The sequence below is a fragment of the Apiospora phragmitis genome (assembly GCF_038363925.1).
Source record: "Apiospora phragmitis strain CBS 135458 chromosome Unknown utg000002l:1.0-5516284.0:1.0-5523493.0, whole genome shotgun sequence".
NCBI lineage: Eukaryota > Fungi > Ascomycota > Sordariomycetes > Amphisphaeriales > Apiosporaceae > Apiospora > Apiospora phragmitis.
This window is the reverse complement of record NW_027117400.1, coordinates 833,806-858,931: the sequence shown is the minus strand read 5'-3', so window position 1 is coordinate 858,931 and position 25,126 is coordinate 833,806. Positions and strand designations below refer to the sequence as shown.

General features: G+C 46.4%; 5 protein-coding genes across 5 annotated transcripts; 3 read left to right on the top strand and 2 right to left on the bottom strand.

The window, feature by feature from the left end:
- Positions 1-2,440: 2,440 nt before the first annotated feature.
- PG994_001109 (uncharacterized protein) lies at positions 2,441-7,223 on the bottom strand (the record flags this gene model as incomplete). The annotated part of the gene is made up of 2 exons (XM_066852518.1): positions 2,441-2,509; positions 2,577-7,223. The coding sequence occupies 2 exons, from the start codon at positions 7,221-7,223 to the stop codon at positions 2,441-2,443; spliced, it is 4,716 nt and encodes a 1,571-aa protein (XP_066720659.1).
- Positions 7,224-8,488: 1,265 nt separating this feature from the next.
- Positions 8,489-10,770, top strand: PG994_001108 (multidrug resistance protein; the record flags this gene model as incomplete). Its single annotated transcript, XM_066852517.1, has 11 exons — positions 8,489-8,868; positions 8,939-9,045; positions 9,107-9,179; positions 9,238-9,301; positions 9,376-9,502; positions 9,560-9,603; positions 9,685-9,748; positions 9,799-10,207; positions 10,266-10,366; positions 10,402-10,536; positions 10,604-10,770. The coding sequence occupies 11 exons, from the start codon at positions 8,489-8,491 to the stop codon at positions 10,768-10,770; spliced, it is 1,671 nt and encodes a 556-aa protein (XP_066720658.1).
- Positions 10,771-12,463: 1,693 nt separating this feature from the next.
- Positions 12,464-14,150, top strand: PG994_001107 (uncharacterized protein; the record flags this gene model as incomplete). Its single annotated transcript, XM_066852516.1, has 2 exons — positions 12,464-13,972; positions 14,034-14,150. The coding sequence occupies 2 exons, from the start codon at positions 12,464-12,466 to the stop codon at positions 14,148-14,150; spliced, it is 1,626 nt and encodes a 541-aa protein (XP_066720657.1).
- A 317-nt stretch (positions 14,151-14,467) lies between these two features.
- Positions 14,468-14,980, bottom strand: PG994_001106 (uncharacterized protein; the record flags this gene model as incomplete). The annotated part of the gene is made up of 1 exon (XM_066852515.1): positions 14,468-14,980. One exon carries the CDS (start codon positions 14,978-14,980, stop codon positions 14,468-14,470), a length of 513 nt encoding a protein of 170 aa, XP_066720656.1.
- A 710-nt stretch (positions 14,981-15,690) lies between these two features.
- Positions 15,691-16,499, top strand: PG994_001105 (uncharacterized protein; the record flags this gene model as incomplete). Its single annotated transcript, XM_066852514.1, has 3 exons — positions 15,691-15,869; positions 15,939-15,972; positions 16,032-16,499. 3 exons carry the CDS (start codon positions 15,691-15,693, stop codon positions 16,497-16,499), a joined length of 681 nt encoding a protein of 226 aa, XP_066720655.1.
- Between the last annotated feature and the right edge of the window lie 8,627 nt (positions 16,500-25,126).

Here is a 25,126-nt window from a genome sequence, read left to right as displayed (position 1 = left end):
CGGCATAATGGCGGACAGTAGCGTCGATGATTAATTGACGAGTGAAACAGCTCATATCGTACTATGGCCGAGCCATGCCATTGACATCACCTGCAATTGTGCGTGTATAGTCAGATGCCTGTGTGTGTTTCCGTATGATAGCCGGCCATGCCATGTACTGGCTACGTACTTGTGCATGGGATTCCTGGAAAAACAATTATCAATGGAAGCAATAACCCACCAGCCAGCCCTGAATGCTACTACGGCGATGGCCAGGAATCGACTCCGGCGTGCCCATCTGCCCGCTCCGTGCCCATATTTAGGCGGAGCTTCTATCCCCGAAAAAAGGGTCATGGTTTCCCAGCCTTCAATCCAATCGGCTCCCCCCTATCGGTTGCTTTACTCATGCTGGACGAGTGACGAGCATGCTGTGTGTAAAGCTTTTGTAATCTACTACTAAACATGCGTGGCATGGTAAGCTGCAAGCTGTCTCTCAATTCTGCTTATCCTTTCCGCATCGGGACAGCTCTTTTCTCTCTTGCTTCAGGTGGGTGGCGGGCTGTTTTTATCATTATCTTTTCGATTTTTACCAGGTCCCAAGTGCGATAGGCTGGATCGAGGAAATGTGTGTCATCATGCATTTAAAAAAAAGAAGTATGGGTTGGAACACTTGTCCCAGCCTTTTTATTCATTGCCGATCCCTTCCTCGGTCGTCCAACGTCCAACTTGGAAAGCACTCGAGAGCATAAACGGATAGATGGATGAACGTACATGCATGCAATTGGAACCCAAGGGCGACGGAGGTGGTAATCTATACTACCTCCAGACAAGTTTTATGCTTGGAATCCCTATCAGCCAATGGGTTCCGGACGCAACATCTTGACATATGCACCCCACAGGTTACATTCGTACGATACGGGCTTGTGGACGGTGGGAGCGAGCGACCGATGGGCTAGCACTAGTTGGGTAGGTAGTAAGAGTGATGCAACCTCGCAGCAAGTTGCTACACGCCCTCGGCCTGTTCGTCATTCGTCTAGAAGGAGGAGATTGGAATCACAAGCCACAGTGACTGCCACCAGCCACGCGTATTACAGTCTGACAGTGAGTGAGTGTGCTGTCGAGAGCCGTCGATCTACCTATTATTGTCGGTAGTTGCTCGTGTGTCGTGTCTAAGCCTCACTCGACCCATTGAATAACCGTAGAATGCCATAGCTTCTTCTTCGCCACACCCACGGCACAGTCAATCAGATCCAAGATATCAGCATTAATGCGCTGGCAAAGCTCCAAACCTGGAAACGGAGATGCAGGAACGACAGATCTCACTCCCCCCAGTTACTTGTCATTCTCTCCCCCACGGCTTTTGGCCCATAGCCCTCCTCGGTTCAGCTAGTGTGTCATGGCTATGTTATGTGCGTGCATGCATGTATGCCCTCTCACATACATATGCTGTGCCCTGATTTGCTGTTGCCCAAAGGGTTTCCCCTCGTCTATTGGGTACCTATAAACTCCTGGTGGTGCCCTATATTGGCCGTGGTGGCAAAATGGGGCAGCCCTACTGCTACGCCAGCTGACGGGAATACCATGATTCAAAACCCCCATTCCCATCATGGAACTTTCCGCCATGGGAAAACAGGGAAATCCTGCATGCATTCCCCATGTGTCCCTACCCAAATGTTGCTTTGCTGCCGATCCCACACCTAATGTAGGCCGAAAAAGCTGGCTATGCCGAGGGGAAGCTGGACCCTTGCCAAGAAAAAAAAAAAGACCCTGAATATCTTTCCGAATTGCCGATGATATCCACCACAGCCACCTACAACCTGATTTGATATAAGCTGTCGGGGATACACCCGACTGGCACCGCATACCGCACACCGCGCACACCTACTCACGCCGCCGGGCCAGCCGGGCCTCCTCCTACCTTGCTGCCCGGGCACGCACGCATTTGTTGAACTTTGTTGAACATTGCACTACCCCAAGTCCCGCCACCATCGCCGAGGCCTCCGAGCCCAAAGTGTGATGCTACGGAGTACATACAGTATCTATATATAGAAGATGTATTATACTAACCGATACCGCATGCTACGTCTTGGCAACTCGATCATTCGATGCACACAGCCCATCAGCCACCAACTTGAGGGGAAGCTTACTAAAGATCGGAGAGGTATTCTGCTACCACCCACTGGAATAAGCACGAGGTCGTAGCAGTGTACTACCTTTCCGACAGTTCGGGCATCATGACACACAACCTTGGAAAGTGGCTTATTGCATCTCTCGGTGGGACATCTATCATCGACGGAGTAGCTGGCTGTAGAATAAGGGCCGCAGTGTCTCTAGACATTAGTATTGGGAGTAATGAAGGCGCGGAGAGTCAACCCAATTTTATACTACGAGGAATATCGGAAGAACGAGATTAAGTGTTCGAATAATATATTTCAAAGTTGCTGCAGTACAGTAATTATCTTTAATCGCTGCCCAAGACGGCGGCATGGACATCCGAGAACAGGGGTGTAATGCCCGTCCAGAGTTGGAACTAAAGGAGAAACGATTGTCAGTATTAACTAGTGTAAGAGGGGCTTCATAGAAGACGGGTGACTAACCTGGTAATAGCCCTGGGAACAAAGCACCTCGAGGCCCGGGATCGTGGTCCAGCCCGAGTTCTTGGCCAGCTCCATGAGGGGCGTCTGGCTGGGCTTATACGCCATCTCGAGAAGCACGCGGTTGACGCCGGGTTTCTGCGGCTGCCGCAGGACCTCGTTGATCAGATTCTTGATGCTGGCATCGACAGGCTTATCGCCGGGTATCGTGCTGATCATGACAGTAGGCAGGACCTTGACATGGTCGGCATCCTTGGGGATCTCGAGGTTGTAGTCGGCGGGGAACGACGAGCAGAGCTCCTCCACAACCTTGGTGTTACGCGCCACGATGTAGATGGGGCTGTATCCGAGCGAGTGCAGCGCGAAGACGGCGGCTCGTGTCGTACCCCCTGAGCCAACGACCATAGCGCTCGACGCCTTCGTCGTCTTGTCCTGCTGGGCCATCACGCCCGCGCCGCGGAGCGTATAGGCCATGCCCATCCAGTCCGTGTTCGTACCGACGAGCCGAACTCCCTTTCCGTTAGGCGCAGGCCCGGGAACGATCGTATTGATGGCACCGATAATCTTGGCCGAGTCAGTGATCTCGTCTACGAGTTTGATCATGTCCAGCTTCAGAGGTATCGTGACCGAAGCTCCACCGAAGTCGGGGGAGCGGATGAGGTCTTGCACTGATGCTGCGTCGTCCGTTTCACAGCGCTGGTACGTGTGCGGAAGTCCTGTTTTCTGGAACAGAGCGTTGTGAAGCGCTGGAGACCGCGAGGCTGCGATGGGCTTGCCGAACAGGTAGAACTGCTTCGCCTCTAGATCACCCATGAGCGCCAGACCAGCCCGGATCTCGGCTGCAGAGAGTTGGCCCGGGGCAGCCTTGAAAGGCAGGTCGGGGTGGGAGACGGGGGTCAGGAAGCCATTCACGATGCGCGTCAGTTTTCCGATCGTTCCCATGTTGAGGGCGATCATCGGCGTGTCGTACGCCGCCAGCATGTTCTCCCGGAATTTGACGCAGGCGAAGTTATCCTCCATCGTCTTGGCGAAGCCTATCAGCTTCACGACATCACCGTACTGCAGTGCTTTGTTGTACCATGCCTGGAAGCCACCGTTCCTCCAGGACAGCTTTCCTTCGGGGTCGTGATGAGACGCGATGATGCGCGTGAAGCCCTTTGATTGCGTGATGGTCTCGAGTATTTCCGGGGACAGGGTCATCTCAACATCCACAAATTCGACACCGACACGCATGGCTGCTCTGAAGATTGGCAGGAGCTCGTCCTCCGACTTGTAGGTGAAGCGGCCCCCTTGCGCCTTGGAGCGCAACGTGAAGACCACGGGAACCTTGGCAGCGGAGCGTAGCAAGGCCACCTGCGAAGCAATGAACTCTGGTGACAGATCTTCCAACAAATCCGCACGGAGCTCGACAGCATCAGAACCGACAACTACGCGAGGGATGACATCGACAGCACTGGATACGTTCGGCACCGTAAGCGACACGAAGAAGGAGTATCGCTTGCGCTTGATCCTTTCAAAGTGTTTGCTCTGTCCGCAGATGAGTAACACGAAGTTCTTGAAGTCTTCGGGTGCTTCATCTATGCCATCGAGGTATGGGCTGTGGTATTCGTAGTTGCTGCACTCCTGGAAGAATGGCTTGCGGCGCTCGTACACCTCACGAATTTGCTCCGTGTATGCAGGCCGTGTCTTGTCCCTCATCAGGTACTCGATCATCTGCTCAATATGTCGGTTGATGAGTAGTACGGTACCGCCATTGCGGTGGTAGTCTCGGAGCAACGCTCGCGCCTCGGGCATCTCCACAATGCCACCACCGCATGAGAAGACGTGCCCGTGGGCTTGGTTCTTTATAACATCCGCAAGGAGGTCGTGTTCGTCCTTCCTGAATCCTTCCCAGCCACGGCCACTCTCATTGATAATCTGAGGAATGGTCATCCCAGCCCTGCGCTCAAGTTCATCATCCAGATCAATGAAAGGTCGGTTGAGAATGTTGGCCATCCAGCGACCAGCGGTGGTCTTTCCAGCTCCACGCATCCCAATGATGAAGACTGATGGTCCTGCGGTGGGCTTCTTTGCCGTCTCGTGCTCGGGCTCTGCGTCGACACCAGCGAGGCTCACCTTAAAGGATTGCGCAAGCACATCCCACCAGCCAGGCCATGTCTTGCCCGTACACTCACGCTCCAAGATCGTGACAGGTTTGGGCGACAGTACAGATAGGACACTGAAACTCATAGCGACACGGTGGTCGTCGTAACAGAAAACATTATCAGTCGGTTCGGTCAGCTCCTGGTAGTTCTTGCCAGTAATCTCAATGCCATCTTCCAGCTCGCTGCTCGACACACCAAACTTGGCCAACTGGGTTCGCATGGCAGCGATGCGGTTGCATTCCTTGACTCGCTGGTTGGCAATACCGGTGATTCTGGTAACGCCTGACGCAACAGCACCAAGAACGGACGCTGTCAGGAAAGCGTCCGTCATAGGTTCCATGTCGACGTGGTCCAGCCCATTGAGGGTGCCCGGCTCAGGGCCAGTGACTGTGGTTGTGTAGTCGGTTTGTTCAACGGTGCATCCCATGGGGCGAAGCACGTCCACGGCGAAACGGGCGTCACCCTGGAGCGACTTGGAGCCAATGTTGGGAATGGTGCAAGTTGTACCCGTGATGGCTGCAACGGCCAACGGGTAAGTTGCGGAGCTAGCATCGCTCTCCACGACATACTCATCAGGGTTTTGGTACACGCCCTGAGGGATGTGATAGGTGTGTTCTTCCGTGTCTGATCTAGTGACGGTGATGCCAAAGGTCTTCATCATGGCGGTTGTCATGTCGATGTATGGTTGGGAGATAGGCTTGCCACCCACTAACCGCAGGGTGACGGGGTTCTTGGCGTACGGGGCGCACATGAGAATGGATGAGACATACTGAGATGACACAGTAGCGGCCAACTCGATCACACCGCCATTGAAACCGCTGGCAGCGTCAACTTGAACGGGCAGAGACTTCTCCTGGCCAAGGTACTTGATCTCGACACCATTGGTTCGGAGTGCATCAACGAGCGGCCCAATGGGCCTCACCTTCATTCTGGCGTTTCCAGTCAGTACGGTGGAAGTCGCCTTGGCGGGAGAGCACAGAGCGACGACCGTAGTGAGGAATCGAGAGGCCGTACCAGCGTTGCCCAAATACAAGGGCTCTTCGCTGGCTTGGAGTTGGCCGCCCTTGCCGGACACCACCAAGACCTCTCCGGCATCCTCCCAAGTGTATGTAGCACCGTTGAGCTGACCGATGGCATTGAGCATGAACTCGGTGTCATCGGAATGGAGCAGGTTCTTGACGCGGCAGGTACCCTTTCCAAGTGCAGCCAGAACAAGGGCGCGGTTGGAGACACTCTTGGATCCAGGTGGGGCCACACTAACCGAAAGGCCCTTGGGGACTCCCGGTTGAACACGGGTAGCAGGAGACAGCACCACCCGGATGGCGCTATCGTCAACCACAGTGGCCTTAGGCTCATAGGTCTTGCCAATGGCGGACAGCATGACAATCTTCTTCTTCTTCCCCTCGTTCTTCTTGTCCACTGCCATTTTCTGGAGAAGCACGTCGACGGGGCAGCGTTTGCCGGCGGTCAATATGATAATGCGCTTGTCATGAAGCGAAGTAGGGAGATCGTAGCTAGCTATGCATTTGACAAGACGCGCAACAGCCCCTGGGCGCATTATTCCGAGGTAACGGGCCAGCTCCGCCTCCTTGACCATGCCGATGGCGACGGCCTCACCGTGGAGGACCTGCGGGGTCAGAATGGCTTCGTAGGCATGGCCTATGGAATGACCAAAGTTCAGCAGGTTTCGCAAGCCTCCCTCCGTCTCGTCCTGAGAGACGACCTCGGCCTTGGTGCGGGCCGAAGCGAGGACGATGCGCTTCAAGGTAGACTTGATAGGGCTAATTCTCTCCGATAGGTCGGCTGTCTTGGAGCGAATGGCCTCGAGGATGGTAGAAGCGTTCTCCTCCAGGAAAGTGAATTCCTTCTCGTCCCAGATGGCGGCGGTTTTGACCACCTCGGCCATGCCATTGATGAACTCGCGAACGGGCAGAGTCTCGAGGAAGACCAAGTCGATGTAGATACGGCGCGGTTGCCAGAAGGACCCTATCAAGTTCTTGCCCTCGGGGACATCGATGGCCGTCTTGCCGCCAATGGAGGAATCCACCATGGCGAGCAGCGAGGTAGGGACCTGAACAAAGGGGACGCCGCGCATGAAGGTGGCGGCCACAAAACCGATCATGTCGCCAATGACGCCGCCGCCGAGAGCAATGATGACGGTGTCTCGGGTGCATTCATTCTGCAGCAGCCAGCTCTCGATCTCGGCCTTGGTCTCGCGGCTCTTGGACGTCTCTCCCGGCGGGATGGTGTATGTGAGCAGGCGCGGGGCAGCCTGGAGGTTGGCCGACGCGACGGCCTTCCCGAAGGCATCGCGGAAGACGGGGATGTATCGCTCTTCCAGGTTGGTGTCGGTGATGAGCACGTAGGTGGAGGACTTGACGTTGGCGAGCAGGTCGGCCGCGACGTAGTTCTGCCAGAGGCCGTGGTCGACAATGATCGAGTCGCTACCCAAGATGGAGATGCGCGTGGGGCCCTCGGGCGCGGGGCCATCGTGGTGGCCAGCCATGCCTGTAGGTGCTGCTCCGTGGGATCGAGGAAGAAGGGATGGAAGGTGGCTGCGGAGCCTGGTGTCGATCTATAGTAGCATGAGCACCACCAGCACGTTCGTTTTCGTTCAGCTTCTGTCGCGTTCCAGAGTGGATTGTGCTGAGGATATATGGCTAGTCACAACTTCCGAGGTGTTAGTGAGTCACGCACAGAGTGAGCAAATGTAGAGAGCGTCGGGTGCCCTAGCCATGGGACTTGGACTTGCCAGGCGGTGGGAGCTTGGTGGGAACGTGGGATGGCCCGGAGGGGATGTGGATGTGGGGTGGTGAGCTGAGGTGACGATTGATTGACTGCTCCGGCTGCGGTGAACTACGAACATGGAGACATACAGCACACATGGACCCTGAAAATGCAATACTTAGTCACCTTTACACACAAATTGGCTTCTTAACAGCATCAATCGGGCCAGACTCGTTCGACTTGTTCAATTGAATGGCCTCAATGCTGTTGCGGCAGATGTTAGTCAAGCCGTGGTGGGCTGTGTGCCGTTCATCGGACTTCCCTGACTTCGTAGCTCCAAAATTAAATTTTTTTCTCAGTGAGTGCTCTCTCTTTAGAGATGCGACGCGGGGCAAGGAGGCGGGCTAGGATTGGTCAATCCAAACTGGGCAAATTGATTGCAGCGGGTTAAGTGTCCACCGACAGGTACTTGGCCCAGAACTCGAGCTCAAGTACCTCGTCGGGCACGGGCACAGACACTAGCGGGAGGTACCTACATGGCCGAGTGCGACACACCCACTCCACAGACAGACGCCGACGCAGATGCACGCCACCTACGTCCGACTTCTCGCAGCATCTGTGAATGGTGTCACTGGTCCATGTACAGAATGTTTTTGTTTGTTGCTTACTGACCACGGCGTGGGATTTATCGGTTGCGCGAGTAGTTGGAGGCCAGTCTTACAGGTGGGGAGAGCCAGCCAGCTGACAGAGCAAGTGAGTGAGTGGTAAACCCGGGCACCGAAGTGGGACGGATGCAAATCCGGGCTTAATAATTCGGGTGGAAATCCCCCGTATCGCGCCTCGCCTTCCATCGAGCACTGCAAGTTTGCGCGGAACGGCGGGAGTGACGTTGTAGAAAGGGGATAAAAGTACTTTAATGATATACATAGTGTTACACCGTCTAGCTTTCTACATGGCTTCTTCTCCTTTTGCTGAACCTGGGTGAATCTGGATTCCGTCTTCCACTGTCCTCTAAATCCGATCAATTGGCTAGACACTAACATGATGGAGAAGAAGTCCACCGAGGCTGGCAATGACGCACTAGATGAGAATCCCAGCATTGCCGGTGGTGATGCCCTCTATGAGCCGCTTCACGGCGTGCAGCGCCGGGATGACCAACGCCGAGCGTCTGCAGGCTCCGACAGGCGTCGCCCAAGACCGAGATCATCCTCTTCACTCGCACACATCCGTTCCAATAACGGCCATGGTGTGGGGAACGACTCGGATGATATCGACATGCCCGGCGAGCAAGCGGGGGCTCTTCGGGAAAAAGGCCCATTTGAGGTCGCCTTTGAAGGCGACCACGATCCGTATTGCCCGCGGAGCATGTCCCTCATGCACAAATGGGTTATAGTCATCATTATAGGGCTGGGCAGTCTATGCCTGTAAGTTACATCTCTCCTGTAGGCAAGTGGGACAGCATGCTGCATACAGACGATACTGACACAACAGCAGCACTTGCGCTAGCTCCATTTACACCACGACTTACAGCCAGATGAATCCGGAATTTGCCATTTCCACCATAGTCGGCACACTGGGGCTATCCACCTTCGTTTTGGGCAGTAAGTCGGTTCTTGGCATTGGAATATGTGGTTGTCTTGCCTCAACTTACGCATCGTGTAGTTGCATTGGGCCCCCTCTTGATGAGTCCTCTGAGCGAGTTCTTCGGCCGTCGACCCATCTACCTGGTATCATGGTAAGCAATGTTCCCCGAATTACATGTCGATCCCAAGTTAATATAGAGCCGCTTCCAGGGGCATGTTCCTGATCTGGCTTATACCCTCTGCGGTGGCCAAGAATGCGGCAACCATGCTTGTGGTGAGTTGCACTTTGGTGTTGATGGCTCATGGAGCAAGCAGCATGAGCAACAGTGAGCCTGACCATTACTCTAGGCGCGGTTTTTCAATGGGTTCGCCGGCAGCTCTTTTCTGAGCGTTGCTGGCGGAAGTGTCTCGGACCTGTTCAGTAGAGATGCGATCCAAGCGCCCATGGTCATCATTGCATTATCCCCTTTCATTGGTAGGTTCTGACGGTCTGTCCCGTTCGCGGCGTTTGGGCTAATACAGAAGCCGGTAGGACCGAGTCTGGGGCCGCTGCTGGGTGGCTTCATCAACTATAATGTGAATTGGAGGTGGACGTATTATGTTGGTATCCGGACAAACCCAGCTTCACGCCATTGACCGCTGACACAGATATCACAGGTCTTGATCATTTGGGCATTCGTAATTATGGTCGCCATTGTGTTCTTCACGCCCGAAACATTCCGTACGTCAAAATTTGATCATACAGTTTCCGTAGTCGCTAACTGGTAGTAGATCCCGTCAAGCTACGGGAGAAGGCCCGGGCATTGAGGAAAGAGACAGGAGATGAGCGTTGGAAAGCACCGATGGAGATGAAGGAGAAGGCGGTCGCCAAAGCTATAGGGCTTTCTCTCCTGCGGCCATTCCAGCTGTTGGTTTGGGAGCCCATGTGTCTCTGTCTGTGCTTGTTCTCCGCGATACTCCTCGGGATCCTCTACCTCTTCTTTGGCGCGTTTGACTTGATCTTCGGAGATGTGTATGGATTCAACCTGTGGCAGACGGGCCTGGCGTTTCTGGGTATCCTTATCGGCATGCTTGCGGCCGGGGCCACGGACTCGCTTTGGTATCGCGTCTATGCACGCTTGTTGGAACAGAACGAGGGTGTGCCCGAGCCCGAGTTCAGGCTATCCCGTGCTGTGGCAGGGTGAGTTCATCAATCTACGCCATTCTGATCTTGGGATTGCTAACATGGACGGCTATAGTGCTGTGCTGGTACCTATTGGCCTCTTCATCTTCGCATGGACGACCTTCCCCTGGGTGCACTGGATGGTGCCGATCGTTGGGTCCGGATTTTTCGGCATGGGTAAGTCGAGTCATATTAGGCTGAAAGCGGTAAAGCGACGTGGTTAACAAGGTGGTCGTCTAGAACATTGCTGGTCTTCACCGGCATATTCACGTTCCTCGTGGACGCATACCCGAAATACGCGGCGTCTGCGATGGCAGCCAACGCGTTCACCCGCTGTATATTTGCTGGTAAGTGGCCCCTCGCCCAAGGCGAAAACGAAGGAGTCCAATTCGCTGACTGGAAACAACTCGACAGCGGCCTTCCCACTGTTTGGACTGCAAATGTATGAAAGGCTGGGGTACCAATGGGCCTCTAGCTTGCTTGCATTCCTGACGGTGGCTATGATGCCGTTTCCCTATCTTTTCTTCCGCTATGGGCGACAGATTCGGAAGCACAGCAAATATGCAACGCAAGCGGCATAGGCAGAGCGCGCGTATATCTGTGCGAGAATTGTGCACTTTAGGAGCGGAGAGAGAGGAAGGGTTTCTGTGGGCAAGTTAAGAGGTTGCCAGTGCGTCTAGAAGAGTCAGCGTAAGGCGTAGGGCGTAGGGCGTAGGGTCAGCTCACATTGACCAACATTGACCAGACTGATACCAAACACGAACTTGCCCCCACCTTTCAAGGGGGACCGCGTCGGGCTCGGGGGAGGATCCAGTGGACAATAACCTTAATTGCCCTTGGCAGGGAAAGATCCTCTGCTCACATCAGCAGCATGGACTTTTTTTATTGACCAGAATACTACCTGAGGATGGGGGCGGGCCATAATGTGCGGGGAGGCTATGTATGCGTGTACGTACGGACAATACCATCACGAGCGGTTTCAATTAGAAAACCATAACTAATACAGAAGCCTTTAGCCTTTAGCCTGGCCTACTATTCGCTTTACTTGGGCGACAATGTGGCTCGGGGGCTGACGACGCCGGTTGACTTGTCTTTCGAAAACACAGTGTCTGCGGCTTTGTCATTGGCGGCTACGGAGGCCTCTAACCTAGCTCCTACTGTACGAGGTAAATAGAGAGAACATCACGGTCCACCGGCGGGTTGTCTCACCAATCAAGGCCAACGCCGACCCCAAATGGCCCATGTGACAAGCCACATGCTGTAACGTATCGACCGTTGTTGGGTGGTTGGGGAGGAGTCTAAGAGAATTGTCAAGCCCAGGGCGGCGAGGACTGACGAGTGACACGGCATTTGACGCCGTCTGTCAAGAATGCAAGAGAGAGATGAGCTAAATTTAGCTGGAGGAGAGGGCTGGCTCTTCCAAGGCTATTGTTGAATGGCTTTGTCACGACCGTACATACGAGCGCGTTACGAATTCACACTGAGCAGCCCCAGAGAAATTGGGTATTGTCCATAGTTGTCCAAGGCCGAGCCACCGCTGAGCCCTCCCGCGTATCCGTGCACGGCAAATGAGTGCGTAGGCCGAGCCTGCGAGCCTCCAAGTCTGCCGCTAGTCCCCTGACGCATCCTTGATCAGCTCGCTCAGTGCCAGTAATCTGCTGGCCGTACAGAGTACGGTGGACGAGAAAATCATTCATCATTCCTTGTCACGTCACACTCTTTCAGCTTTGCTTCCAGTTGAGATAAAAGTAGTTTTTCGTTCTTGATTTGAAAAACGGCTGTTCCTAAATTTGGACTCTTTTCGCACCGAATCGGAACGAGGCATTTGCACTCGTTTGTTGGCCTACACGTTCGTTAATCGGCGACTTCCCTGCTCGACTTTGTTGTGCCACTTCCCAATCCCACCGGACATTACAACTTCAACTGCACCGCACCCGCTTTGCCTTCCAGCAAACGCCGTCATTACTTTCTGTTCGTTACTGTAGATATCCTGTCTGCAGCCTTCAGGCCCTGGTCATTGCGAGACACGAATACCTATTGCCAGAAGGGTAGCCGCCATCCGACTAGCTGGACTGGTACGGAGATTGCCTCGACCGAACTGGACGAAACACCCTGGCCAATACAATAGTTAAGGAACCCGGGAGACGCTGGGCATAGGCAATAAAATACGACATTACCAGATTACAGGCAGCACCGAGACAAACAAACCGCATCCTTCCACGTCGCTGCTGGCTCCTTGTATCCTTTTTCGCGCTAAATACCACCGCGTTCAATATGGCTGCCAACGACTATTACAACGACGCAGCATCTTCACGAGCATACTACGGCGCCTACGACCCAACCTCGACACATCAGGTACCCGCTCCAGTTGCGCACTCGTACTCGCAATCCGAACGCCCATCACCAGCGCCAGGGAAGAACACTGGCGCATCCCCGTTCGATACCGTCTTCGACGACCACGTCTATCCTTCCAGCAATCAGATGGGCGGCCACAGTCAACAAAGCTTCGCACAGGACACGAGCTACCACAGCGCTGCGCCTGGCGATGTGTCGCCACTGGGCGACGACATCCCCTTGAGGGACCAGGCGAATGGCAAGAACAAGTTTGGCTCGTCAAATGGCCTGGCCCCTATGGACTCGAATGACCATGTCTACGATGCCGAAGGGCCTCCGAGGTCGAGGGCGAAGGGGCGAGGTCGATTGGGTTTTGGAGAAATCGGCATGCTAGGCGCGAACAAGAGGAGGATTCCCTTCATGGTCTACTTGTTGTCCATCATCCAAATAGCCGTCTTCATCGGCGAACTGGTCAAGGCTGCCCAGCTGACGGGAACGCCGATCCAGACGAAGCCCCAGTTCAACCCTATGATCGGGCCCTCTCAGCAGGTTCTCATCAACATGGGCTCCCGCTATGTCATTTGCATGCACAACGTGCCCAGCATCCAGGACTCGCCCATTAAGATCGATTGGCCGTGTCCCAATTCTACATCGGCCGACGTGAACGACCCTAACAACAAGTGCACTCTCTCCGACTTGTGCGGCTTCGGCGGTGTTCCCAATCCAACCCCCGGCGGCAGCCTCGACCAGACGCCCGCTCCTCACCAATGGTGGCGCTTCATCATCCCTATCTTCATGCACGCCGGCATAATCCATATCGGCTTTAACTTACTTCTTCAACTCACCCTGGGCAAGGAGATCGAGAATGCTATTGGTTCCATCCGTTTCTTCCTGGTCTACATGAGCTCGGGAATCTTCGGCTTCATTATGGGTGGGAACTTCGCCGCTACCGGTATCTCCTCCACAGGGGCTTCGGGTGCTTTGTTCGGCATCATTGCACTCACCCTGCTGGATCTGCTTTATTCATGGAAGGACCGCCAAAACCCCGTCAAGGAGCTGATGTGGATCGTCATCGAAATTGTCATTTCCTTTGTTCTGGGTCTCCTGCCCGGTCTCGACAACTTCTCCCATATTGGAGGTTTCCTGATGGGTCTCTGCCTCGGCATCTGCGTATTGCACTCTCCGAACGCCTTGCGAGAGAAGATTGGCGAGGATCATTTCTCCGGCCCATCGTATTCGACTGTCAATGGCGGGATTACCAGTGTGGCCTTCCCGCCTTTCATGAGAAACCCCGTTGGGTTCTTCAAGGGTAGAAAGGGTCTGTGGTGGGCTTGGTGGCTCGTCCGCGCTGCCTTCCTCGTTACCATTATCGTTGTATTCGTCGTTCTCCTGAACAACTTCTACACTAGCCACAACACATGCAGCTGGTGCAAGTACTTGAGTTGCCTGGTGAGTATATGCCACAATTTTACCCTTTCAATAGCGAGCACATGACTAACAATTCCTACAGCCCATCAAAGATTGGTGTGAGATCGGCAATCCGACGATTCAGAGCAATGCCGACGGCACACAAAGTTCACGTCGGGCTATCGAGGCTCTCGACCAGGTGGCGAGGCTCGTATTGTAAGGTTGGGTTACGTACAGAGTTGGGAGCGCTGCACCATTGAATACTGTGCATGATGATCACGACGGAATACATACAGCATTATTAGGCGTAGGGAGATAGTGTTTACTAAAGTCTGGAGACGAGCTAACGTCTATTTTAAACCTATTCCTCCGCCCTCGTGTATGACCAGGCCGGTCATTCTTGTTCTCGCCGTAAGGTATCATCATGACTCGAAATCACGTAAAAGCCATCCCTTCCCGCATGCAAAAGATCAATCATGTCGTCAGGAAGCATCGCTCGCTATGCATCCCGCACGCCTTATATCTGTCTGTAGTCGTCTAAACTTGATCCCGCACCGGGTTGCCAGCCGCGTGCCCTCCTCCATGCGTCGGCGCATTCGTGGTGTGAGCGGCAGTAGTGTTGGTAGCATCGTGGGCAGTAGCAGCAGTGCTGGCGGTGCTGGCATGGGTTCCAGCGGCGCCGGTGCCGGTGGCGGTGCCAGCGGTAGTGGCGGGGATCTGCTCGGCCGTGGGCTGGCCCGAGGCCTTCTCGCGCAGGCCGCTGCCGAGGGGCATGACGCCGTGCTTGGCGGCGAGGCGCTGGTCCTCGGCCTGCATCTTGTCGAGCCCCTGCTGCTTGAGCGGCTCCTTGCCCATGGCGGCGCCCGCGGCGGCCTGCAGCGAGCCCGTGGCTTTCGCGACGCCGCCCTTGGCGTCGCCGGCCAGCTTCTGGCCCAGGCCCGCGTCCGGGCGCGCCGAGGCGTCGTCGGTCCGCACCGTCGCGCCGTCGGTCGTGGTGTTGGTCGTGGTGCCGTCCGGGTGGGCTTCGCGGTTGGAGTGGAGGGAGGGCATGATGGTGGTGGTGGGTGGATTGGTCTTGGTTTTGGTCTTGGTTTTGGTGGAAGAGAGGTTTTAGGCGGATGGGTTGCTCAAGTTTGTCCTAGGATTTTTTGCTTTTGATGTAGTAGAGTGTTATAACTGGGAGCTGGAGATATGATGAGAGAAGAAACAAACGGCACTTATAAAGGCCAGTAGGTGCTTTGAGAATTGCAGTACGTTTGTCCTGGTAGGGGTGTAAGACAGGCTGGATGGGTGCGATGTCATTATGATGTCATGTGTAGGTCTAGGAAGACTGGGCGGGTTGGCGCTTTCCTCCTCTAACCTACCGCGCATTCCGTGTACCTTCCGGCGCCGAGTGGATCTAATAGCTAGGTTGAACTCCGGTGGCTATCGGGTGATTGAAGGTAGTTCGATGATTGTATATTAGCTATTGATGCCCCCGATGGTGGCAGAATGCTCGACCCCCAAACGCCTCAAGGGCAAGCCCCCCAGTGGCATAGCGATGAATCTTGCGAGGTCCTACCACCGCCCTCGGCCCCCAAAACACGACGACACAGATGATGGCTCCGCTTATACATAGATCAGGCTGGTCAAGGGCAGAGGGTACTTCGTATTTATCAGTCCCCGGTCAGCCTGGTCGACGTTACCATTCCAGCTGTTGTTTGCAAGGTCGCCAACCCTACTTGATCGCTCATAACTCATCTACTTACTTCCAATCAGCCATGTATCGATCCGCGATCTCTATGCATTCCACTGTGTCTAGCTCTTATATCCCTACAATTACCCGCATTCCATATACGTACACTCAGACAGTATGTACTATCGATCCCACAGCAAGGGAAACCGTCATCAAGACGGGAATACTGCACCCAAAGATGGCCAATGGAACTTACAATGATTCGTATATCCAAGTTAACATATCCGAACCGATGCCAGCGGATTGTTCCCGGCATGCAAAATGCCACTCCAGGATCGAGCCCAACCCGGACATATCAGGGCTAGGGGTATGTTAAACCACGGCAAAGTAGCAATACGTGACTGACCACAATCACCCCTCCACAAGGTTGTCGCAGCCTTCCTTGTATCCGCCTATCTCGTTCTAGCCATGCTATTGGGCGCGTACTGGTTTGCTGTACTGCCGAAAGGCCTCGTGCGCCGAGTCGACCGCCAGCTCTTCTTCGCACGCTGCGCGGAACCCGATGAACGGTGGCGGCGAATCTTCGAGGAGATTGTCCTTATGTTCAGCGACCAGCAGCTGCTTACAGGTCTTGGTGTGTTGATCGCTGGATATGTTCAGGTCGTAAACGCCAGCCTTAGCGCCTACCACTGGGGGGACAGCGTTGTGTACCTGGCGTGGCTCAGCTCGACGGTCCACTTGATGTCGCTATCGGTACTTCGAGAACGCCTCAAGAGAGGCAGGGTCTCGCTGACTGTTCGAATTTGCGCTATTATGCTTGTCTTCGTCCTTCTTGTCGTCGTGCTATGGCCCACGGCCGTGCCCGTTCGATGCCCGTGGAAAGCTAGACAATAACCAGTCTCGGACGTGAGCTACTTCATCAACACGTCTGTCTCGTACTTTACTCTTATTAGCACCTTTCTCTGGAAGCTCAGTCAATTATTCGACAGGAGCCGAGAATGGATTCGCTTTCGGGGGAGAGCGTGGCTGGAGTGTGGCATGGAGACGGCCGCTCGGCGGTCACTGCAGACAAAGCCGTACACGTTATGGCCGAAGACCAAGTACAGAGCGATGACCACATTTTATGTCGTATTCGTTACACATATAGAGCCCCTGGGATTATTTATGTTTAACAATTACTCTGCTTACCTACACTTTGGTATGGAATACACTGCATCTGATCATCCGTAGTAAGAACACGTACTGTTCGACGTTCTCTGATATCGAATTGGAGGGGCAGAAAAGGAGATGGGATTTGGTTAAATCCTCGCGCTGCCGTTACTGGCTCAGCCAGGACTCGCCGCATTGGACACCTTGAGACGCACAGTTTCCCCCATGAAGTAGGTCGAGCCAGAGTAAAGTAGCTGACACGTCGCTAGGTCAACCGAACGGCCCGGTGTCAACCTACACAGTCGTACCCAGAAGCATCTCCTGGGAATATCAAGCTGGCAAGTCGAGTACCTTGTCTAAAGTGCTCGCTAGCAGTGATACCCGCTTACTCCTAGTGGTAGAAAAGGCTGCTGGTGGCCTCTATAACTTTATTATTAATTACTTATATTTATTAAAGGCGTTAAGAGATTTATAGTCGAGTTATAATGAAATATTATAATTAATTTAAAATTTTTTATTAACTTTAATAACGTTATTAATTTAAAAAAAACTTCGGGGGTTTTTTTTAATTATATTAACTTTTTTTAATAGTTTTAAATATAAATATTTTTTATTATTATTATAAAATTAATAATTTAAATAAAATAAAAACTTTATTTAAACTTTTTTAATAAAAAAACTAATATAATTTACGGTTTAGTTAAATACTCTCTTATAATTCTTTATAACTTATATTTTATTCTTTATACTTTTATTACTTATAATAATAAGTTAATAAAAAAAGAGCGATATATAATTAACGCTTTAAACGCTTTTAAAACCCTTTAAATTAAGCGTATAATTCGTTATATAAATATATAATATCTCTTATATAACCTTATATTACTAATATTACGATAATATTTCACGACGAGATATATAATTATTAATATAAAAGCTTACGAATTTTAAAAAGTAATTAATTATATAATATATAATCGATTTAAATTCTTAATCGTTTTCGCCTTAAATAAGTAATATTAAAGATATAGCGAATCGATTATTTTATTAACGCGACGCGAAACGCGTCGGCGTTAATTAAGCTTCTAGTTTTATACGACGGCAACTAGACTATTACGACCTAACTTAACGATACGGCTAGTACCTACCCTTAGGACGAAATTAAAATAACTTAAAGCGCCTACGAATTAATAAACAGTTATTAATTCCGCTAGTTAACGCTTATAACCTTACTTACGATAATAAGAATCTATTATATTAATTATAATAACTAATATTATAACGATAAATATATATAGCTAACTATTATAACCCGACCTAACCATGCGGCTAAGACCCTACTCGTCGGAACGGAATTATTATACCTCGACTAGGCTACGACGTTACAGCTACCGACCGTACTATTAACTATATTAATATAAACTCCTTTATATTATAAAAGCGCGTAAATATAACTACGAGGATATTTTAAATAGCGAAAGGATAGACCCGACCTAAGAAAATAGCTAGGAAGGAATCACGTAACGAAAAGCGACTAGATTACCGCTCTAATAAATAAGCCAGGAGCGACGAAATTACGACGCCTTTAAATAAGCTATTAAAATAGATTACCGTAATTTAAAAGATAGATTACCGTGAATTAATAACGGGATTATTATAAGTTAACGAACGATTTAATAAATTAATAAAAGAAAGATTAAATATATAACGACGGACGTTTTTTATATATTTTATATAAATATTTTTTTATTTAAATAATTAATTTACATATTAATCTTAATTTATTAATAAAATAAATAATTTTAATAAAACTATTATAAATACCTCCGAATTTATATATTTTAATTACCTTTATTTTTACGAGCTATTATTTATTATATTAATAAAAGTAACTTTTATTACACGTTCGAATACTTTTTTATATTATTAATATAAACTTTAATACGTTTTATTAAGTTTTTTTTAAAACTTAAATAATATTTATTATATTTTAATTACTCTTATTTTTATAAGTTATTACTTAAACCCTTAAGTAATAATACTATAAGAATTATATTTATACCTAGCTTTAATAATATCGTTTAATAAAGAAAAACCCCTATTATTACCCTTAACACCTCTTAACGAGACCCCTATATAAACGTCGATAATAACGATAGCGACAACGAACTTATATAATAAGTATTAGTTAAGCGAATTAAAGAATTCGAGCAAAAAAGCGCTAACTATTAGTATTATTACGCTAAGCTTAAAAAAGAGCGTAACGAGCTCTTAGTTAAGGGCACTTTAAGATAAATATTTTATAATATTAATAAATTACGTAAAGAAGTATATCTTTTTTATATAGTTATTAATATTATTTAAACCCTTATTATATTAAAAAAAGGTATAAAGATTAGTATATTAACCCTTTTTAATAAAATAAGTAAAAACCTCTAAAGCTTTTTTATTTAGATTAAAGCCTATTGTTACGACCTGACCTAAACAGGCGGCCAAGATCCACCATCCGGCACGGAGCCAGGATGACCCGAGGCGCTTACGAAATCCTACACAAAAGCCAGCCTACGATGACGCCCCACCAACGATGACAGCCCCACTGCACCGCCACAGGATATCGACAAGCAACAACACGATGACAGTACACCACGACCAGCCAACTGAGGATGGACCACGGTGGACAGGCGGAAATGGACAGACAGGAATGGACAGACAGGACAAGGTAGACAATAAAGGATGACCCAACGTCACGTGCAGATAAAATAAGGGAGCTACAAGATCACGACGCTCCTAGTGATCCAGGAGCGACAAGATCACGACGCTCCCAGTGATCCAGGAGCGATAAGATCACGACGCTCCTAGTGATCCAACTCGGATCAGTGAAGGAGGGATTGGATATATAACGATAGACGTTTCCTATATATTTCATATGGATACTCTCTACTTTAGTAATTAATTTAAATATTAATCTTAACCTATTAGTAAGGTAAACAGCCTTAACGAAACTATTACGAATACCCCCAAGTCTACGCACCTCAGTTACCTTCGTTCCTACCAGCTATTACCCATTGTATCGATAGAAGCGACTTCTATCGCACGTTTAGATACTCTCTCGTATTGCTAACATAAACCCCAGTATGTCTTATTAGGTTTCTTTTAAAACCCAGATAACGTTCGTTATAAATATCGATAAGCTATACGAAAAAGTATATCTCTTTTATATAGCTATTAATATTATTTAAACCCTTATTATATTAAAAAAGGGTATAAAGATTAATACGTTAATACTTTTTAACGGAATAAGTGGAAATTTCCGAGGCTTCCTCGTTTAAGTTAAGGCCTATTAACGATTTTACGAGGGGACGTTTTAAGACGTTACTTAACGAGTTATTTACGCCGCCTCGTTTTTTAAAGGTAAGGTATTTATTTAGTTCGAGCTTTATTTAAATAAACTTATAGAAAACGATTAATAAGTTAAGCTATGCCGTATAAAAGTATAACGTATTTTCGAAAGTTATAACGGTTTTAAATAAGCCTTTAAGTTACTCTTTTAAGACCTCGATAAAAAGCGACAGGCGGAGAGGGAACTTGAGACCTTTAAATAAAAGAGATTAGCCGTTTTTTATATAGCCGAGTTCCGGCGTATCATAACTCGATTAAACTGTACTGAAACTACGAAGATCATGATATATTACCGAGGGCTAAAGGATGATATTAAGGACGAACTTAGCCGGCTCGACGCCCCCGATAACTTTTTCTCGTATATAGAGTTTATTATTAAGATCGATACTCGTATATACGAACGACGCCGCGAGAAATAAGGCGGACCTTAGCGGTGGACTAGTCGAACTTAAGCTAATATAAGGCGATCACGTTAATATAATTATATATTACTTAGGAATATTACGGCGTATAATTATTATAGTAAGCTTATAAACCTTAACGTTACTAAATACGATAAGCAGGATAAGAAGTTACGCGGTATTTGTTATAATTATTAAAAACTAGGATATTACGCTCGAAAATATTAAGTATTAAAGAAGGATTTCTAATAAGTTTTAAAGGAACGATATATTAATATTATTAAGGTAAAGGATATTTTTATAATAATTATTAAAGATAGTAGCGCTATTATTAAATATGGTAGCTTATTTTAGATAGCTTGTTATAACAATAGGTATACTTCTTATTTAGCGGATAAGGAAGGTACCGGATGGTTTTTTAAAACCTCGGAAAGTAAGGAGGATTATAACCGAAGCGTTGTAATAATACGAAAGGAATGACCCCTCTTTTATAACGAAGATAGCGATTTAATAAACGATATTATAAGCTAGTTAAAATAAATTATAAGTTACGGACGCTTAGTAAGGATGTTTATAAACGAACTAGTATATGAGATTACTAAGTTTAGAGATTTAAGGACCGACGAATGGTTAGTTATTTCTAGTATTTTTTACTTTAACTTTAAATATTTATGTGAAGTATTTATTACGGCCGGGTTTAATTAAAGAATTTATAGTAATTACGCCGTAAAGGATAACTTACGAATTTTTTTTACGTATAAGGGATATTTCACGCTTTTATAGATCTCGTGCGTACACGATATTTATATAAAATATTTTACGAAGAAACTCGAGTATAAATAATTTCCCCGAAAGATTAATAAACGACCTATTACATAACTATACCCGGACTATATTATCGGAAGAATTTAAATATCGATTTTTAATAAACGACGCGCGTACCTATTAGTATAAGAAAACTTACGGTGGTTATAATAATATTACCTGGAAGGACGAGATTAGAGGGAGTATTTTAAAGATTAATACCTTAAATACGCTTAGGAAAAATCGCGAGCTTATAAATGTTTAAAAGAGAGCGCTTAACGCGCTTAGGATATATAAATATATACTTAATAAGAGGACCCCTTTAATATATTAAAGAACTTGTAAAGCGTTTATAGATTACCGCGAACTTAATAAACCTTCGAATCGCCCGAAGAACCCGAATCTTAAGTATTAGGGACAGCACTTTATACGGGGAGGAGTATAGAAATACCCCTACTAGTATATTAAGAAGCGCCCTATAAAGAACGGAAAGAACGATAGCGACGATACGAGGATCAATCGTAAGAGATTGTTATTTATTTATAGGAGTAGCGTTTAAGAAATAGACGCCGCTTATTGTAGAAGGACGATAATAAGCGGACTAAGATAAGTCCCTGTGCTAAATAACGGATGATCGAGCTATCTATAAGTATATTATACTAGTAATAGGCGTAAAAAGAGTCTATATTAAAGCGTTACTCGATAACGGAGCGTAAGGAAATTATATTTTATTACGAATTATTAATTATTTTAAATTTAAATAGTAAGAGAAAGACGCTTTATATCGATTTAGGACCGTTAATAAAGGACTTATAACTTATGACGATGGAGAAGTATAGAAGGAAGTCGCGAATTTTTTAATCGATATCGGAGGACGTTATAAACGAATTACGTGTAATATTATAGACGTTATAAGATACGATATAATTTTAGGGATACCTTAGTTACGAGTAAGTAATTTTAAAGTTAATTAAAGAATAGGTTAATTTTAGTAAGATATATTAAGAAGAGGTTTAGTTAATAGGTAGCGGTTTAAGAAGCGACCTTTTAATAAATTTAAATTTTTTAGGGTATATGTTATTATTAAAGAGCTTAAGCTAAACGTTATGACGATTATATTAGAAAAGTATCGGTAATTTAGAGCTTTTTTTAATAGGAAATTAAAGATAGGCTTATTGTTTTATATACGGTAGGATTATAAGATACCCTTTATAAATAAAAAGGAACCCTTATTTATATTTATATATAAATTTAACTAGGAGTATAAATAAGCTTTAAAGGAGTATATTACGGAAAATTTCGAGAAAAGAGTTATTTGATTATTTATATTACTAGTAGGCTTCCTTATCCTCTTCGTTTTAAAAAAGAGTAAGGACGGGAAACTTAAATAGCGTATGTGTATTAATTATTAAAAGTTTAACGAAATTATTATTAAGAACCGGTACCTCCTTTTTTTAATCGGCGATTTATGAAATAGATTATTATACGTTAAAATCTTTATAGTATTCGACCTCTTTAATATATATAACCTGATCCGAATTAAGAAGGGAGAAGAATAGAAAACTGTGTTCCGAATTAAGTACGGTTATTTCGAATATTAAGCTATACCGTTCGGCTTGATTAATGTATTAGCTAGCTTTTAATTCATAATTAACTACGTTTTATAAGAGTACCTCGATAAGTTTATTATAGTATATCTCGATAATATCTTTATTTATTCCGAGAATGACGACTAGTATCGAGAGTATATAAAGCTAGTATTTTAGAAGTTATAAGACGTTAACTTATTAGTTAATTTAAAAAAAAGCGAATTCTATTAACGATCCGTTACTTTCGTAGGATATGTGATATTTCCGGGCGAAATCTGAATAGAACCTTCGAAAATCTTAATAATTAAAGAGTGGCCTACGCCTATAAACGCTACGGAAATTAGATCCTTTTTAAAACTAGCTAATTATTACCGGATTTTCGTCCCTGGATTTAGCAGGATAGCGACACCCTTAACGAACTTAATAAAGAAGGACGAACTATTTTAATAGATAGAGAAAGAAGATAAGGCTTTTTATAATATTAAGGAACGAATCCTTAACGAACTAATACTTTGCGTAGTAGATTTATTTAAACCTTTTAAAATTAAAACCGACGTATCGGACTATATGATCGGAGGATAACTTAATTAACGAGATGATAATAAGAAATTACACCCGGTCGTATTTTTTTCGAAAAAGCTTAACGAACTAGAGCTTAATTACTAAATTTATAATAAAGAATTAATAATTATTATTAAAGCTTATAAAGAATAGAGATATTATTTTAACGAGATAATAAAACTAGTTAAAGTCTATACCGATTATAAAAACTTTATAACGTTTATTATTATTAAAAAATTAAATAAATAATAAATACGATAGTTTAAATTCTTATTAAGATTTAACCTTACTATTATCTATTAAAAAGGTAACGAAAACGGTCGCGCCGACGTATTAAGCCGACGACCGGACCATTAGGAGGAGGTCTTATTCGAAACGCGGACTATCCTTACTTATAACTAAAATAGTAACTTTATACCGTTAAAATAATTAAACGTTACAAACTACGTCTAATATAATAACGATTAGGTTACTAAGTTCCGGCAATTTAATTAAACCCCCGACCTCGTAAACTACCTTAAGGATCGCCTCGAAGACCGCGACGGTCTTACCTTTTACCGAGATAAGATCTATATCTTTAAGCGGTATCGCGAAGACTTTATTAAAGAATTCTATAAATATCCTATACACAGATATTAAAGGATATTTAAAACCTAGAAAAGGATTACCCGGTAATTCGATTATAAAAACCTTAAACTAATCGTAGCTAAGGTGATTAATAAATACAACCTTTATAATAAAGTAAAAGCTACTTAACACCGGCCGTACGGAGAGCTATAGCTAATCCTACCACTAGATAAAATATAAAAAGCTATTACACTTAATTTCGTCGTTAAGCTGCCCTTATTAAAAGAACCCCTAACCAAGATCGACTACGATAACATCTTAATAATTACGGATAAACTCACGAAGTACACTTATTTCTTACCGTATAAAGAATTTAGCGATATTAACGACCTAGCGTATACATTCCTCTAAACGATCGTTAACTAATACAGGCTGCCCGAAACGATTATTTCCGATAAAGATAAACTGTTTACCGCCAAATTCTAAAAATCGCTTATAACATAACTTAGAGTTAAATATAAACTATTTACGGCTTACCACCTTTAAATAAATAAATAAACCGAGCGGATAAATTAAACCTTAAAGTAGTACCTATATTACTACGTTAATTATAAATAAAATAATTAGGTGTAATTATTATTTATAGCTTAATTTACTTATAATAGCGTAAATAACGAAACTACGCGTATTTTATTATTTCGAGCGAACTATGAGTACGACCCGGAAATTATTAAAAAACCTTTAAAAAAAAACTAGTACTAATCGCGATTATACGAGTCGAAAAATTAAAAGAACTCTAAATTATATTATAATAAGACCTTATTTTTTTTTAATAACGAATAAAAGGGTATGCCGATTAAATAAAGTTAAAAGGATTAATTTTTAAAAAGGGAAAAAAAGTTTATTTCTTACGACGAAATATTAAAATAAAACGATTAAGCGATAAATTAGACTTTAAAAAGATAGAATTATTTAAAATTATAAAAGTTATTTTAAAAACTAATTACCAATTATCGCTATTTAAGATAATACGGATATACCTTATATTTAT